This window comes from Alosa sapidissima, chromosome 9, assembly GCF_018492685.1.
Source record: "Alosa sapidissima isolate fAloSap1 chromosome 9, fAloSap1.pri, whole genome shotgun sequence".
NCBI classification, from domain to species: domain Eukaryota; kingdom Metazoa; phylum Chordata; class Actinopteri; order Clupeiformes; family Clupeidae; genus Alosa; species Alosa sapidissima.
In genome coordinates, this window is record NC_055965.1 from 24,997,944 (window position 1) to 25,014,443 (window position 16,500).

General features: G+C 39.7%; 2 protein-coding genes across 5 annotated transcripts in view; one reads left to right on the forward strand and one right to left on the reverse strand.

The window, feature by feature from the left end:
* LOC121719458 (GTPase IMAP family member 8-like) overlaps positions 1-4,630 on the forward strand; it is a 130,188-nt gene extending 125,558 nt beyond the window's left edge. Inside the window, exons 3-5 of one of the 3 annotated variants that reach the window (XM_042105110.1) lie at positions 2,968-4,197; positions 4,357-4,419; positions 4,468-4,630. In XM_042105110.1, coding sequence (XP_041961044.1) covers positions 2,968-4,197; positions 4,357-4,419; positions 4,468-4,544 — 1,370 coding nt within the window. In that variant the 3' untranslated portion in view covers positions 4,545-4,630. Of the gene's footprint in view, positions 1-2,967; positions 4,221-4,332; positions 4,420-4,467 lie in introns of those variants that run through there. The other 2 variants (XM_042105111.1, XM_042105112.1) reach the window with 2 other exon arrangements.
* A 3,326-nt stretch (positions 4,631-7,956) lies between these two features.
* LOC121719543 (GTPase IMAP family member 7-like) lies at positions 7,957-15,696 on the reverse strand. Of its 2 annotated transcripts, XM_042105276.1 has the most exons (3): positions 15,692-15,696; positions 15,079-15,084; positions 7,957-9,859 (listed from the first exon to the last, which is right to left on the reverse strand). In XM_042105276.1, coding segments are annotated over exons 2-3 (972 nt in total). In that variant the 5' UTR covers positions 15,081-15,084; positions 15,692-15,696; the 3' UTR covers positions 7,957-8,889. The 2 variants fall into 2 exon arrangements, with proteins under 2 accessions (XP_041961210.1, XP_041961209.1); XM_042105275.1 differs by lacking the exons at positions 15,079-15,084; positions 15,692-15,696 and adding an exon at positions 10,568-11,240 and having other exon boundaries at positions 7,957-9,872.
* Positions 15,697-16,500: the final 804 nt, after the last annotated feature.

The window sequence follows — 16,500 nt, forward strand, 5'->3', positions numbered from 1 at the left end:
TTGAACATATTTTAATCTATATTTATAAAAAATAATTCTGTGGATTAGATGGAAGTGTTAAAATTATGATCGATAGTCTAATAATGCCATTATTAAGTGAAGAGTACCTGATGACTTGTTCAGGACTTGAAAAAGATTGGGACTTGGACTTGGACTCGACTTGGCTTTGATGAGACTTGGACTTGGACTCGACTTGCCCTTCTCTGTATTTACTTGGGACTTGACTTGGACTTGAGTGCTAAGACTTGGGACTTACTTGTGACTTGCCAAACAGTGACTTGGTCCCACTGACTGCCAGTAAATATTTATAAAGGGACTGTACAAAACTGATTTAGGCTCCTGGCCTGAGGGACCAGTGTGGGGGAAATGTTATGTTGGACACTGTGCAAATTAAAAGTTAAAGGTAAAGCACCTGAAAAGTAGCCTGATGTAGACATACTTAAAATTCTAGGGGGAAAGGCCTCTGCACACAATTGGATAGACCTAACCATTCAGAGCAACGAAATAGCCTACCATGGAGAGAACAGCCACAACATCCTTCTTCTCGACAAATGCCTTAATGACTATTTTCTGTTTGTTTTTTAAAGCTATTGCACTGTCAATATATTGTACAACAGACACAATAGTGACATAAACATCTAGCTTTTCTAGGACCAAGCTTTTTGCTTATCTGTCCCTCAATGTATAAAGCCCGCCCGCAAGATTTGATTGCTCTGCACAACTCTCAAGTTTTTATAGAGCTTTGTTAATGGAGTGAGTCCTGACTGAATTTCCCTACCTCAAATTTTGTGGGCGGGGTTAGATTTGGGCTGGCTTCCAGGCTACCTGTAATGAAATCTGGGGACAATTCTTTCAAAAACAGTACATTTCTACAGAAGAGTGCTTGTTCTCACATTTCTTAAGGTCTTTAGTTCTAGAGTTTCTCTGTGTGTCACTTTATGTTCATGTGATTTAGCTTTATTCTAATCATATACCTTGTACAAATTATTGTATATTTATTATTAATATTACTTTTAGAAACAAAGTTTTGCTTCTTGTTTTCCTACCTCAATAGATAGATATATAGATATATCTAGATAGAGATAGATTTATATTAATGCACATTCTGGCATATATTTTCCGGTACAGTACCCTCCAGAATTATTGGCACCTTTGGTAAAGTTGACGAAAAACAGGTATACAATAATCTTTTTGATGATTTATTGTAATCACACAATGAAATCAATAAGGAAAAATCCAACCTTGAAGGGAAGCAACTTTATTCTGAGAAAACTAAGTTCTGTTGAGAAAACAAAATGAGAAATGGGTATTGATTTCATTTGAATGAAGATGTTTTATTATTGTTAATGTTCCCATTTCATTGTTCTCAGGGTGCGAGTTAGGGGGGAGCCATGGCTCCCCTAGTGGCCACCTGGGCTCCCCTGGAAACATGGAATGCGAAATTGTGGGGGAGCTCCAAAATATTGATTTGATTGCCAAATAAATTATATTTTGGCCATGGTTTTCCTTAAAATGTGTAAAATAAGATAAATCAAATTGTATTTTGAGTTCATGATTCATGAAAAAAGTGTCTGCTTGCAAGTTAGAGGCGCGAAACATGGAAGCGCTGCCCGCAGCTCCACCCTCTAACCACTCACACAAGCTCGTTCAGTTAGCAGCACTGTTGTCGAAAAGAATGTCGAAAAGAAAAAAACAACTGTGTACAGCCTTATAGGCTATAGCCCATGTGATTGTGAAACAATGTAAGTTGTTGAGTAATTCTAAGTTGATTCAATTAAACAGTCAAAAGACACATCATTGGTGGTCGGGGTCCGTGGATTATTTACTATCAAGTTCATTGACGTTTGCGTAGCCCATTGATGATCCATCGGGGTGTTTCATGTAAATATTGTAAACATATTATGTATTATGTTTCATGTAAGCAAACATAGACCTATGGCACCACCCGTGTGCAACGGATTTTCTCTTTATAATAGGCACATGTCTACGCTGTTGCTATTAATGACAGGATCTGCATTTAAACTTTGCCCCCCCCCTCCAAAAAAAATTAAAAAATCGCCCGTACCCGCCCCGTCCCCCCGACTCCCCCGGACACCGTGGTATAACTTGCACACTGATTGTTCTGAGTATATACAGATTAAACAGGTAAGGCATGCATGTGAGTGAAAAGGAAAGCAATGTTTTCCTAATGGTGTCAGATTACAGGTTGACAGCACACCCATTAGGCGTATGCTACAGCAATAGACTTTTGGACCAGCACACAGAGAGAAACCCTAAGAATAAAAGAGAATCACTACTGATAGAGCATCTCACCATAAGCACCTTTCTTTCAGGAGGACATCTATATTCATGTAAGTACAGCCAAACAAATGCATCTAAATAATTATATGAATGAATTGATCTGCATAGAAACAGAGCATGGCACAGCAAAAACACAGGACCGCCTGGCTGCTCTGCTGATAAGTTGGGGAAATTGCATTAAAGTTGTGTTTTTAGTTCCAGTGGAATACTGTATACAGAATGTTTAAAATGTCTAAAAACTACAAATGTTTTTGTTTTACATAAGATTACTTGTGGCACGCCTGAATGCAAAACAATAGAATATTCTACTGAAATTGCAATGGAGTCACAACAACATTCAGGTTTGTGCTTAACAATACATAGTGTTTGACTCTAGGATATAATAAAATACCATTACCAAAGTATTGTAAAGAGTATTGTATAGAGTAGCTTTATGTTCGCACAGCCATGATTATGCAGTGCACCTATTCTTGGTTCATGGACTGACAGTGTGACGTCAATTCAGACACAAATTAGAAACAGGTTTAACTGGTATCGACTGAATCCCTCTCGTATATCACAGCTCACCTTAAGAATAAAATGTATCAAAAAACCCTATACCCTAATGGTATGCCATTAATAATGGGCCATTTTGTTTTGTTTTGTTTTGCTATGGCTCTCTCACAGGACACTCAGTTAGCCTGAGGATTGTGCTCCTTGGCCCAGCCGGTTCAGGCAAGAGTGCAACTGCAAATGGCATTCTGGGTAAGGAGGTATTTCCTGAGTCCCGAACAACAGGATGCAACGCCCAGCAGGGGGAGTTCCAGGGGCAGGGCTTCTGGGTTATTGACACTCCTGGGCTGAGCGAATCAGCTGAAGCGAAGAGGGAAATCAGGAAGAGTTGCACTTTGGGGCCTTCTGCACCAACCGCCTTCCTGTTCTTTGTCGACCTGAGAAAAGGAATAGATGGAAAGTGGAAACAGTATCTGTGGATGATTGAGGATATTTTTGGTAAAGATACGTTGATGCATGTTATGATCCTGTTCACACAAAGAGAAAAGTTGACCAAGGCGGCGTTTGAAAAACTACTAAAGAGTGAAAAGACACAGGACCTGATTGAAAAGTGTGGAGGAAGGTACCATGCTGTTAACAGCAAAGCAGAGATAGAAAGATCTCAGTTGGTGGAACTGCTGAAGAAGATAGAAGGCATGATGAAAATGACTAGAGGTCAGCCTCCGAAGATGGAAATGACAGATGTGAAGATTGTGCTTTTGGGCAAGACTGGAGCTGGGAAGAGTGCATCAGGAAACACCATCCTGGGGAAGAGCGCCTTTGCAGTGAAGCTCTCGCCCCAATCTGTGACTAAAACTTGTAATTTACAATGTACTGAAATATCTGGTAAACAAATTACGCTGATTGATACACCAGGATTATTTGATACAAAACAGACCAAAGACGAGCTAAAATCAGAGATAGAAAAGTGTGTCGTAATGTCCCTTCCTGGGCCTCATGTGTTCCTGTTGGTTGTCAGATTAGATGTTAAATTTACAGAGGAGGAGAAAAACACAGTGACGTGGATCCAGGAGAACTTTGGAGAAGACTCTTTAAAGTACACTATAGTGCTCTTCTCTCATGGAGATGCGCTGGAGGGACCATTGACAGATTTTCTGAGTGAAGATGTTGATCTTTCATCTCTTATTGAACAATGCGGAGGTAGATATCACATGTTCATCGATAAGAACAGTGAGGAGAACTTAGAACAGGTCAAGGAGTTAATGGATAAAATAGAGGACATGGTGGAGATAAATGGAAGAGGGCACTATACCAGTGAGATCTATGAGAAGGCTCAGAAAAAAATAAGCTGGGATAGATATATGGCACGGGCTAAAGAAGCAGGTAAAGTAGCACTACTAGGAGCAGGAGCATTAGGAGCTGGAGCAGTAGGAGCTGGAGCATTAGGAGCTGGAGCTGGAGCATTAGGAGCTGGAGCAGTAGGAGCTGGAGCATTAGGAGCTGGAGCAGTAGGAGCTGGAGCATTAGGAGCTGGAGCAGTAGGAGCTGGAGCATTAGGAGCTGGAGCAGGAGTGGCACTAGGAGCTGGAGCAGTAGGAGCTGGAGCATTAGGAGCTGGAGCAGTAGGAGCTGGAGCATTAGGAGCATTAGGAGCTGGAGCATTAGGAGTACTAGGAGCAGTTGGACCTGCAAATGTAGTAAAAACAGCAGGAAGAGCAGCAACTGCACTGATAATCAAGATACTAAGGTAGTTTGGCATGTACTGTACATGGAATAAGGTCAAGGACACAACCTGATACATGCTCTTTCCATTGTATTAGAAATGGTGTTAGAGGAAGCATGGACAGATCATGAACTTTCAGGCCCCTGGGCCCAGATTTATTAAGGACCCCCCACTAATTGTCACTAATTAAAATGTTTAATTTGTTTAATGATTTCCTGTATTCTGGTGCATTTTGGGGATGGCCAATACTTTAATTCAATCAGATTCATAGCCTACTGTACATCCTGATGTATTGACATTGAGGCAATGATTCCATGCAAAGGTTTGGGCTTCATGGCCTCCTGACCCCTTGGGCCCCTGGGCCCCTGGGCCTTGGCCCGGTAGGCCCGTGCAGTAATTCATCCCTGAGAGGAAGTCATTTTTGGCTAATCTTCAATTAATAGTTTTTTCATTGATGTATCTGGGGTAATTACATTTTTCAGTTTGCTAATGGCATATAATATCTTATAATATCTTATACTTGCCTAGTCAGATAGATTAAGGTGAAATTGATGTGCTGGAACACCTGTCACATTAGGTTCTAGCATCAAAATGATTTCACATGATAGCATAGAAATGTTTTGATGGAATATTTATAAAGCATGATATTGTATGTTATCTTCACATTCCAGTGCTATGTATTATGCAAGTTTATGTAAGGTTGCACTTGTTAAAATGTAAAGTGCTGCCTATCTAAGGAACTTTTCAAAGAGGAGTAGAATTCAAATACCAGAATACCTGTAAAGTTTTACTCACAATATATAGCCGGCATTTATTAAACATAAATCATTAAACACAATATCACTTTTCTTTTTGTAATGTCCTTTTAGCTGTGAAAAACAGTGTTTTCCACTTGTTTTCAACCAACATAAATTGAATAAAAAAAGAAAATGATATAAACTTTCATAGCTCTGAAAAAATAACCCCACACTGATAAACCAATTTATTTTTTAAGTGTGTTGAGTGTGGTGAGATCTCAGCCCAGAAATGGTGGAGTAGAACAGTTTGTATTCTTGGCGAGATGGCCCTCTGCTCTTCTGCCCTGCTAGCCTGGAACCAGACCTGAACTTAGCCCTGCCCACAAATTTTGAGATTGGGAAGTTCGGTCTGGGCTTCTTCCATTGACAAGCCTCTTTGAAAACTTGAGAATTGTGCCAACAAATACAATCGTCCGCTGTTGTACAAAATTGCCTTTTTGTAAGGGATAATGTAGAACCATGATGTGCCAACTTGCTCTTCTAAGTTGAGTTTATGGGGGTAGGTTAGAGTTTATAGCTCTAAACTATACTGCAACGTTTCTATCTTTTTTTTCTCTGAAATAAAGTATGGGCAGCAGGGGCGTAGCACAAGATCCTGGGTCCCAACATAGGCAGTCCTGATGGGCCCCCATGTTCCTCAAAAACTAAACTGGTATTTCAAGCTGTTTTATAGCCTATGTTGGGTGTAAATGCAACAAAAATATTGTAATATAATTTAGCTTAAACTTAGTAACCACAGTAAAGTAGGCTAGATGTTGGGAAAGGAGGTTTGAAATGTGTGATGCTCATTGAGCTCAATGCAAATCAAACCAGCTAATAGGCCAACTGAAATAACATGGTGAAGGGTACGCGATGATTTGGGGCTATTTTAATTCCAAAGGCCAAGGGAACTTTATCAGGATGCATAGTATCCTGGATCCATTAAATAACTGGCCTTTAAAAATAAAAATCTGCCTGCCTCTATTGGAATTCAACATGAAAAGACATGATTATATAGTTGAAAACAATGGCAAAACAATATGTATGGCATTTATGCAACACTAATATGTGGAATGTTTGCTTTCAGTCTTGTATGATCTCTTTGCAAATTAGGCTTATGTGTGACAGATTATTGTAGTATAACAATTTATGTCTTTATATTTGGGACAAGCATAATTGAATATTGGGGGTATTTGGGGTAATTATGTATAATAAGTATATTATGATTATGATTACAGCCTTGATTTGATTGATTTGTGGTAATATATGTAACTGTATTAATTGTCAGGTTCTGTTTTCTACCCTTTCCAACATAACATTTTGGATGGTCCAGGTGCCAAATCTGAGGTAGCTAAGGTTCTAAATCTGATCCGATCTATTTCTTTGTCCCTATAAATAAATAGGAAATGAAACCATTGTCCATTGTTCAATGAAACCAACAATGAAAATCTAGCAAGCCTGTTGCCTACTACCAGCCAGGGATGAACTTGCATATAACAAACATTCTGTTTGTGGTAAGCTCGCTGGCCGAATAGGCCTAGCAGGAAAATGTCAGATTTTTTCCTGAAGATAGATAAGCAAACAAAGCATATGTTTTGATGTCTGTACACATTCTGATAAAGCATTGAGTTTGATTAATAAGTTCCCTACAGGTGACACCCCTACAGTTGCAAAGTCGATATTTTTATGTATCACTATTGTCCAATCAATTTAGGTTGAAATCAGCCTTGATGATGGGAAAGCACACAATGACCTCAAATAAAGATAATTGGTAACTTGCCTCAAATGCATTAACACAATACTTTTAATGAGAGTTTTGAAAAAGTGAAAATGTAGGGGAATAAAGTAAAAGTAAAAAATAAATACTCCAGTAAAGTACAGATACCTGAGAATGCTACTGAAGTACTGTATTTAAGGATTTGTACTTTGTTACTTCCCATCTCTGGTGGCATGTGCACTGTTTAGAATAATTACTATTACTCATTAACTGGAATCTTTCCATTTAATTTATCACAACTTTAGATGTTCTGTTTTTATTTTTTTCTGTGTCCTTTTAACCCAGTCTCATGGCAGTCTGTGATAACAATCACAGCACTATTGGATCATGTTCACCAATATAAATGTTCCATTGTGTTTCATGATGACTGTGCATGACTTTCTGACAAAGAACTGCAAATAGGAAGAGTAGTTTTCCCTGAGGCTGTGACACTGTTGATCCTCTGACACCTCTGACTTTCAAGTTTACAGATGTCACGTGACTTCTGTTCAAGTATGTTTCACCTGACTTATGTTCAAGTATGTGAGCTTAATGCCATTTACGTGAAATGATTTGCATGAGCTGGCTGGGTGGTTACTGAAGTCCCTCACTTCCTTGAGCAGTTTACTGCATACACAAGGTAGACATTAATAATCTGCAAAAGTCTTTGACATGTTTGTCCTGGTATCTATTCTTAGTTTTATGCCAAGTGTATCTTTATGTTCAATCCTGCTTTGTTTTTTCAAGCCTGTTTATATTCTATTATTCTTATAGCCATGTCTATTACATATATCATAAGTTGCCGATCCAGCATTTGTGACCTTGCATGGGGTAATGAAGACAATGCCTTTTTAATGGCTTTGTGAATGAGATGATGTTTTGCCCTTTTTTTATTATTATCTATTGGGGTGCGGTTAAATTAAGTACAATGTATGTAATTCTCCATGCATAACTATTTCCAGAGACATGACCTTTCACTGCCCTTTACTGTTTGTTTGGAAGTCTTACAATGCTGCAGCACAGCTGTAACTGGTTATTTGTTTCTGTGCGATCTGTACATAAACGAGACAGTGGGTAGTGATAGAGATCTGTTGCTGCTGAACACTGACAGTAAAGGAGCTACCGGTAAGTATCCAATAGAAATGGTCTGGTATGCAGTCACCACTGTGTGTTTAAACACATTTACTGTATAAAGACCAGATTGTTATCTAGGCAGCCTTGGTTTTGTTCGTTCCTGAGTAATAATACCCATTTCACTGTTCCAGATGCCTGTCAGGTATGGTATAAATGTTATGATAGATACAACATAGCGGCCACTCTGCAGAGGTCATCATCTGTCCCTCACACTTTGGAGGACACTTTGCGCCACCTTACGCCGGTTGCACGACAGGTCATGAAGTCTTTTTCAAACCCTCAAGGCAAATTGACCAGTAGGTGTCGCTGTTGTATCTGTTTTCAAATGGAACCCTAATCGTGTGGTCTCAAATGTTTGCTTTCTTTCTACTGCAGGTGACCTATTTATATGTATTATCAGTTACAAAATAACAAGAAGAAAAAACAACTTCAAGATTAATGGTGGCATTATAAATGTAAAACAAGCTTTATAATGCATTGTGGCATTTCTAGCTGTTAGGCCTTATATAATACCACTTCATCAGTAATGTATATGTTTACATAGTTGCACAGTAAACAGACATGCAGTATAACAGTCACCTATAGCCTTTCTGAATCTGTTCCAGAGACATGAAATGCAGTATAACATATAATCGCATTCAAAGTGATTCACAAAAAATAATGCTGAAAATAAATGTGATGCTCATAGTATGCCATAGGCCACAATGTCATAGTTCTCTTTCTGGATCTGCGTACAAGCATGGACAACATCTCCTGAAGCACGAGTTTCCCTGTTGTCTCCTGATCTCGTCCTGCATTCTTCTCTGTTCTTCCACTCTCCTTCTTTCCTCTTCTTCTCTCCTTCTTTCCTCTTCATCCCTTCTTCTTTCATCCTCCTGTCGTTTTCTGTCCTCCTCCTGTCGTCTTCTGTCCTCCTCTTGTCTCCTTCTGTCTTCTTCTCGTCTTCTTTCATCTTCGTACCTCCTTTTCTCCTCCTCTTTTCGTATATCTTCCTGCCGTCTCCACTCCTCCTCCTGTCTCCTTCTCTCCTCCTCCTTTTTCCTCTCCTCCTCCTGTCTCTTTCTCTCCTCCTCTTCTTTGATCTTTCTCTGAGCCTCCTTGTACATGTTGTTGGTGTAAAACTCTCCTACATTTACCTGAAGCATGTTGTCAATCTTCTCCAGAAGATGTTGTACCTGTTCTCTGTTACTTCTATCACTGTTGTTGAATGGCAGATACCTTCCTCCACAGCTATTGTAAATCCTATTAAGACTCTCATGCTTTAAGCAATCCTCCACAGTAATACCTTTCAGCTGATCTACATGAGTGAACAATATAATCGTGTAACGTGACGCGTCTTGTCCAAAGTTGTCCTGGACCCACTTTACAGCATTTTCTTCCTCTTCTGTGAATCTCACTCCCAGTCTGATCACCAGCAGGAACACGTGTGGTCCAGGGAGGGACAGCTTGATGCAGTTGGCCATCAGTTTCCTCATCTGCTCCTCCGTCTTGTTCCTGTCACAGATTCCCGGCGTGTCGATCACGGCAACGTCTCTGCCCTCCACCTCCCCGTCGTGTTTCTCACACACGTCAGTCACGTGACTGGGTAGAGCGTTGCTTTCAAAAGCATTTCTTCCCAGGATGGTGTTTCCTGTTGCACTTTTTCCTGATCCAGTCTTCCCCACCAGCACGATCCTCCTGTGCAATGCTCCTAGAATTCGGTCATAAACGCAAATAAATGTCACTGTCATTTATAGAGTGCATTTAAAACAACTGCAGTTGACCAAAGTGCTGACACTGTCTACTACTGAGGTATTTACAGAAATCAAGTGAAGTTAATAACTTCATTAAAGACCTGGGTGCTCCATTGCTTCTAAACAATATATCCAAAATGCTTCCCTTTGGTTAAAATTTTGGATTATATTGCCACTCCTTGCAGAGTTTAAAACAGTTTAAAGGCACCATGAACGAAATTTGCTGTTTGTGATGTTATGGGGTATTGTGTCATCAAAATGATATTGGAAACGTTATCAAACGTTATCACGTTATGGGTGCCTTAAACATGTTAAATGTATTTATTGTACAGCCCCTAATGGACAGAAGTCCCTGAACTGAACCCTCAGGGAGCAATCGCTTAATTTCTGTGACATGACCACCAAGTTTAATGTGCCCCAGGGTTTAGATGTCCCAGGAATCGTTGACAAAAAAAATCAGAAAGTCAACAGAAAAAAACGACAAAAAAAACTGAGAACTCCTACATGATGCACTAGTGGTGAAAATAATGATAACAGATTGGTGAGCGTTCTGGAGCATACAGTAATATGCTTTGGTGGAGGTTAGTAATGTTCCCCCTACAATGTGTTGTTGTTGTTGTTGTTGTTGTTGTTGTTGTGTGTTAGAACTGACCTCTGGTTTCATTTGCTGTCATCACCTGGTGATTACAATCTCAAGACTTTCAGTTGTGATCTGCGCGAAGAACACACCACTATTCAAAAACGAAATAAACAAAAGACAGCTAGGCTATCAATGTGACAGTCTTTACCAATGCAGAAATAATCAACTCACAATAGCCATTTCATTACAAATCTCCACCTTCCAATTTCATCCAGGAAGAATCAAACATCATTGGGTTAATGTGAAATCAACTATTCGCCTTGTTCACCCGGCGGCCAGAACGAGGCTACAGGGTACACTTGCCATTGCACCTCAGTCCAGCAGATGGTGGTGGTAATGCACTCAGTTTGCAAACTGCCAAAAGAAAAGCTCACAGAAAAAGAAGGGTTTGCTGGCCTGCCAGGAGACATTCACCGTTTCTCAAAGTCAAGGATGGGTCCTTCAGAGCAGCTTCACAGACACTTTTCATGAACACCCAGCCAGAGTACCCAGCCAGAGTATATGTTGACTAAGTCAAGCCAGGTAAAGTAATTCAGGATATGTGTGTATCATCTTATCATGTTTCCTCATTCCTGCCATTTTGTAAAACAGTGAGAGTAGGCGTGATAGACCAACTGAATGCACATTTACATAGGCTATGTGAGGGCACATGTAACACTTCACTGGCTTCTGGTACATTTTCAACTGCATTCAAACTGGTTTAGGTAACTCCACTGCTTAAAAAGCCTTCTCTTGCTCCCATCACGGTGGAGAACTATCATACATTCCCACTCCTACCTTTTCTTTCTAAGACTATAGAAAGGGCAGTTTCACAGACAAATCACACAAATCTCAAACAAATCACAGAATTTCTCAGACAAAATTTCTCAAACAAATGACAGAATTTCACAAACTTCTGTGATTTGATTTGTACAGACTGTATAGCCTAGGCTACTGATAAGCTAGCTAGCAGGCAAACTAACTTAGCTAACGTTATATTATCACCATTTTTTCTTTTTTCTACCTGTAGGCTATAAGTTAACCCTTTGTTCACGGCCTGCTTAAACACAGCGCATAAGATAGGCTATCAATCACTAAGGTTGAGATTTCACTCAAGCGTCTAATGTTCATAACTCTGTTCTAGAATCCTTGGTTTTAACACTTAAAGCCTCGGTTGCTAGGTAACTATAAACAAACTCAAAGATCGTAATTCTTGATTTCGCTTGCAAACTGACGGTTTTATGCGTTTACTAAACAAAGATTATGGAAATTAAACACCACTTTTCCATCAAAAAGCTTGTTGTAAAAGGCATCTTGGCAACTTGTTAGATTTAAGAACTAGGTTCGCTAGCTCTGTGTGTTATGAGCAAAGAATCTTTGGTTATGAGTCCCATAGAACAACACTGCCATCTACTGGATTAGAAAGTGTCAGCAGGCTACTTGTGGATCTGGGTGGCTTCTCTGTGCAAAGTTTGTCTCAAAAATATGTGATCCTGGCCCCACCTGCACCGTACGCCGGCGACCCGGGTTCGATTCCCGCCCCGTGGTCCTTTCCGGATCCCACCCCTGCTCTCTCTCCCATTCGCTTCCTGTCACTCTCCACTTTCACTATCATTAAAGGCATAAAAAGGCCAAAAAAATATACTTAAAAAAAAAAAAAAAATACATGATCCACAAATGCTGATCCACAAATGTGAAAACGAAAACTGTGTGTGCTGGTGATCCACAAAGGCATTTTTCAGTTTTACAAATGCCATTTCATTTACAAATACGCATCTATAATTGTGAAAACCAATTTACAAGTTACAAATATGATTTTTTTTATTTGTGGATGTTAAAACACGAATGCAAGTCAAGAAATATTTGTGGATGTCGCCGTCTACTGGATTGCGATTTCTGTGTGCCGGTGAATTAAAGTAGGCCTATTTACGTGTGGATTTGTGTGACTTTCGTGTGAAGAACGTCTCAAAAACACGTAACTTTGTAAAGCGAAGAATGCGTGTGCTGGTGATCCACAAATGCAGTCACATTTCACAAATAAAATTTTCGGTTTTACAAATGGCATTTTATTTACAAATGCACATCTATATTTGTAAAAATCAATATACGAGTTACAAATATGATTTTTTTTATTTGTAGATATCAAAACACACATGCAAATCAAGAAATATGTGTGGATCCCCCTCTGCGCATATACAGTACAAATATTATTGAGACAAATTTAGCTCCATAGCCACTCACTGAAACGACTCTTGTCTGTGACTGAAGCCTTAAAATCTGCCAGAGCAGCTTCTCAGTCCTCAGTTGTCATCTTGCTTGACCTATCAGCTGCTTTTGACACAGTCAACCACCACATCTTACTATCCATACTCTCAAACATGGGCATTTCAGGCAAAGTGCTCTCCTGGTTTGAATCCTGCCTCACCGCAATGCAAAAACTGCTTATCTAATAAAAATCTAATCAAGTGTTATTAAAGGTGAACTTGGCAACTATTTCAACGTAATAAACCCGTTTAGAAATCATTTGGATGGTTAAATGACCTGTTCCGGTGAAAATGGTGACTTTTCCCGCTGCCCCTAGCGTCCCCAGGCGGAAAACCAACCTTGCAACATTGAGACTACCGTCCCGGAAAGAGAAGTGAGAAACAAGAAACTCGTTTTAAATCGTGTTTCTTACCTTGTAACATCCACATAGTTCTGCCAAACTTATGCTAACCGTTCGCTAGCTTGTAAACAAATCCATGTGCTTTATCGTTACCTTTTCCCACAGTTTGAAATAGCATAATGCACAATTTCTCCAGCAGAGGGGGAAATCCTGCCAAGTTTCCCTTTAATCCTATATCAAGATCAAACAACTTTTTTTTATATTGTTTGTTTTCAGTATAAAGAGACTTACCTTGTGCTTTCTAGTAAAACCATATAACTTAATTTAAGGAGAGTTTGACTTATCCTGAAAACAAGCAAATTTGTCCTAAAAATAAGAACATTTGACTGCCAGTGCATTGAGAAAATTTGTCTTGTTAAGAAAACTCACCAGTATTTTCACTTTCTCAAGAAGATTGTGTCACACAATGACATCTGTATTAAAGAGGCTGCATGTGGCCATTGCCTGCAGCATCAGCCTTTTATCACCAGAGTAAAGGTTCACTTCCTTGTACAGTATATGATGTAACTATCTAAATAGCAAGGAACTCATTCCCCATTGTAAGATTTCATGTGATTTCAAAGAAATTGCTGCACTGCAAAAACTGATTATCTAACAAAATCTAGCCACGTCACTTGAAATCAAAGCACTGTAAATGGTTCTCATAGCTCTACAACATGGGCGTGGCCAGGCCATTTTGCCAGGAATTCAGCCCTGAATGTTTTTAAGTGTAGCCCTGCATATACTTTTAGAAGTAGTCTAACAAAGCTTATTGTTTTGTGACACAGTTAAACACTGATCTGATTAGGAAAGCGGATAGACAGTACTCAAACAAATCTACAACACACACACGTCTATCTATCTCTGTGTGTAATTGTGTCCAAGTCTGTCTTACTGTGCACATCTATATTTGTCACCATAGTTTTGGTGCTTCAGATTCATATTATTATGAGAGACAAGCTCAGGTTTAACCTACATGTCTCCCATGCTGATAAATTGTCTAAACATATCACTTCTCCTCCCTGTTCTTTCTTACTTCTTTTCTTTTTTTGCCAATAGCTTTCTCTATTACATGTAAAATACAATCAGGTCTTGTTTTCATTTATGTTGTGTACATAGGCAGTGTTTCAGAAATGTTTGGATTTACATACAACTTGGTTCAATATTGCAAACAACTCATCTATATTATATTTTACCACGTCTGCTCACGGACCACTTGGGCTAGCTTGCGGACCACCAGTGGTCCCCGGACCACACTTTGAGAAACACTGACGTAAAGCATTGTCAGAAACTGTTTGCATGTGACTCCAGTGACACTGTCAGGAAATGTCATCAGAGACTGTCTACTTGTGACTTACATATTTGTATTACTGATATCTAAGGAAATCAACACTGTTACAAACTATGGCTGCTCCAAGACCATCACTCACCCCTATAACATTTAGAGTAAATTATGTAATAACAAAATGTAAGGAGGCTGTCATGCACAATTTGTTCCGTCCTGTGAAAAAACTCCAGATGAACCAACAGTGACATTTCGATCCAATTTGTAATTGACTGTATTCATATGGCTGACAATGTTCAATGACAATTGGACATTTAAAACACATGGACCAAACATCATTCCCACTGCTTGGTAAATATACATATTAAACAAGTTTAATTTCAGTTCTAATCCTAGGGAAAGTTATCCTTCACAATTAGAAAAAAAATCAGACTCTGGCCTCAACACAGGAAACCACTGTGGTATGGGGCCCCATCCCCTCTCCATCCTTGTCTGGCTGCCTGACAAATGTCACATATGCTTCTGTTATTTGTAGCCCTCAGAGTACATTCAGGTCTTGTTTTAACACACGTTGTGCGACAGATGTCACATACAGCATTCTCAGAAACTGTTTACATGTGACTACAGTGACATTGTCATCTCTTAAACCATTTACATTTACATTTATTCATTTAGCAGACACTTTTATCCAAACAACTGATACAGCCTGTCAATTATATTACAAGGGCCAATCTCCCCAGAGATATCTTGGAGTAAGCTACCATTATGAAGTCTCCCTAAATGTTTGGTTTGAAAACACATGAAGATCAAGTCCAGAGCCACAAGTACAAATATTACATTTAGGTTTTGCATATGGTGGAATGGTGATGGAAGAGTGTAACAGAGTGCGCCCGAGCGGATGGACTGGTCAGGACTGAATGATGGATAAATGCAGCAGATTGTATCCAAAGAGGCTTTGTTTTTCTTTTATTGTTATTTTTAGGCTACCGGCAGGTTATGACAAACAAAACAAAACAAAACACTGATACAAAAAGGAAAACAAACACCGGGACAATGCCCACTAGGTTCTATGCCTACCTCAGAGGCCTTTCAGCAGGACCTCCCACTACTGAGGAGGAATCTTCACTCCTGACTGCGCTATGCAGACACCATTTAAAACACTGGACTAAACCATGCATAGCAACAAATCAATTAATTCAAATTCACCACATTTTGGTTAACACATGACATAGGCAATACACATTACTAACAATCGTTCATGTTATTTCCATACAATGCCATAATAAACCTCACTAAGCACCAAATAATATTACCACTCTAAACACACCTGCGCCAATAAGCGCTCCCACGTCTGGGCGCAAAAGATACGCAGAAAAGTGTCCCTTGCCCAATACTCCAGTTTGCTCCCCTGTACCCGGAAAGCAACTGAAGCACCAAGAACAGGCAAGTACATACACACAATCATACATACACTCGGACAAAGCACTTCCATCTCCCAGCTAGTAAGCATTGATGTTATAATGCGTACTTTTAGAGAACGCTTACATTACTGATAAATAGATACGCTTCAACCTCTATACCGCATATCGCGGCTTTGATTCTCTGTATGTTTAACTTAAAACCAATTTCTAGTGTTAACTTAACCCCCGTCTTGACACGCATCAGGTCTGTACCATTCACAACATGTTATCAAACAAATCAACATCGCAACATGATTTAATAGCGCAGTCTTTGTGCAAATGTTTGTGAAGTCATTGTTCACGTTGCGGCGGGAAAGCCGCCTTTGCCAGTGACAGACGCACTGCGCTCTGTCACATTTCCCCCCCCCCCCCAAGAGTCTTTGTCCCCGAAGACCGAAAAGAGAAAGACAATAATCATATTTACCCCTTTACCCCCCCCCCCACAATATCTGGCGAACACATAGATTAGGCTACTCCCGACAGAATGGCTCTAGTAGTGTCAATTCAAGCAGACATCAGACAGATTGCTAGGCTCGTCAGTCAAAACTCATACTCACACCACCTCTGGAGGTCATAG

Coding starts and splice junctions, on each gene's coding strand:
- LOC121719543 (XM_042105275.1), bottom strand. CDS start 10,589: ATGACAGCAAATGAAACCAGAG. Junction 9,873..10,567: donor GACAGCAAATGAAACCAGAG/GTCAGTTCTAAC, acceptor ACCGAATTCTAG/GAGCATTGCACAGGAGGATC.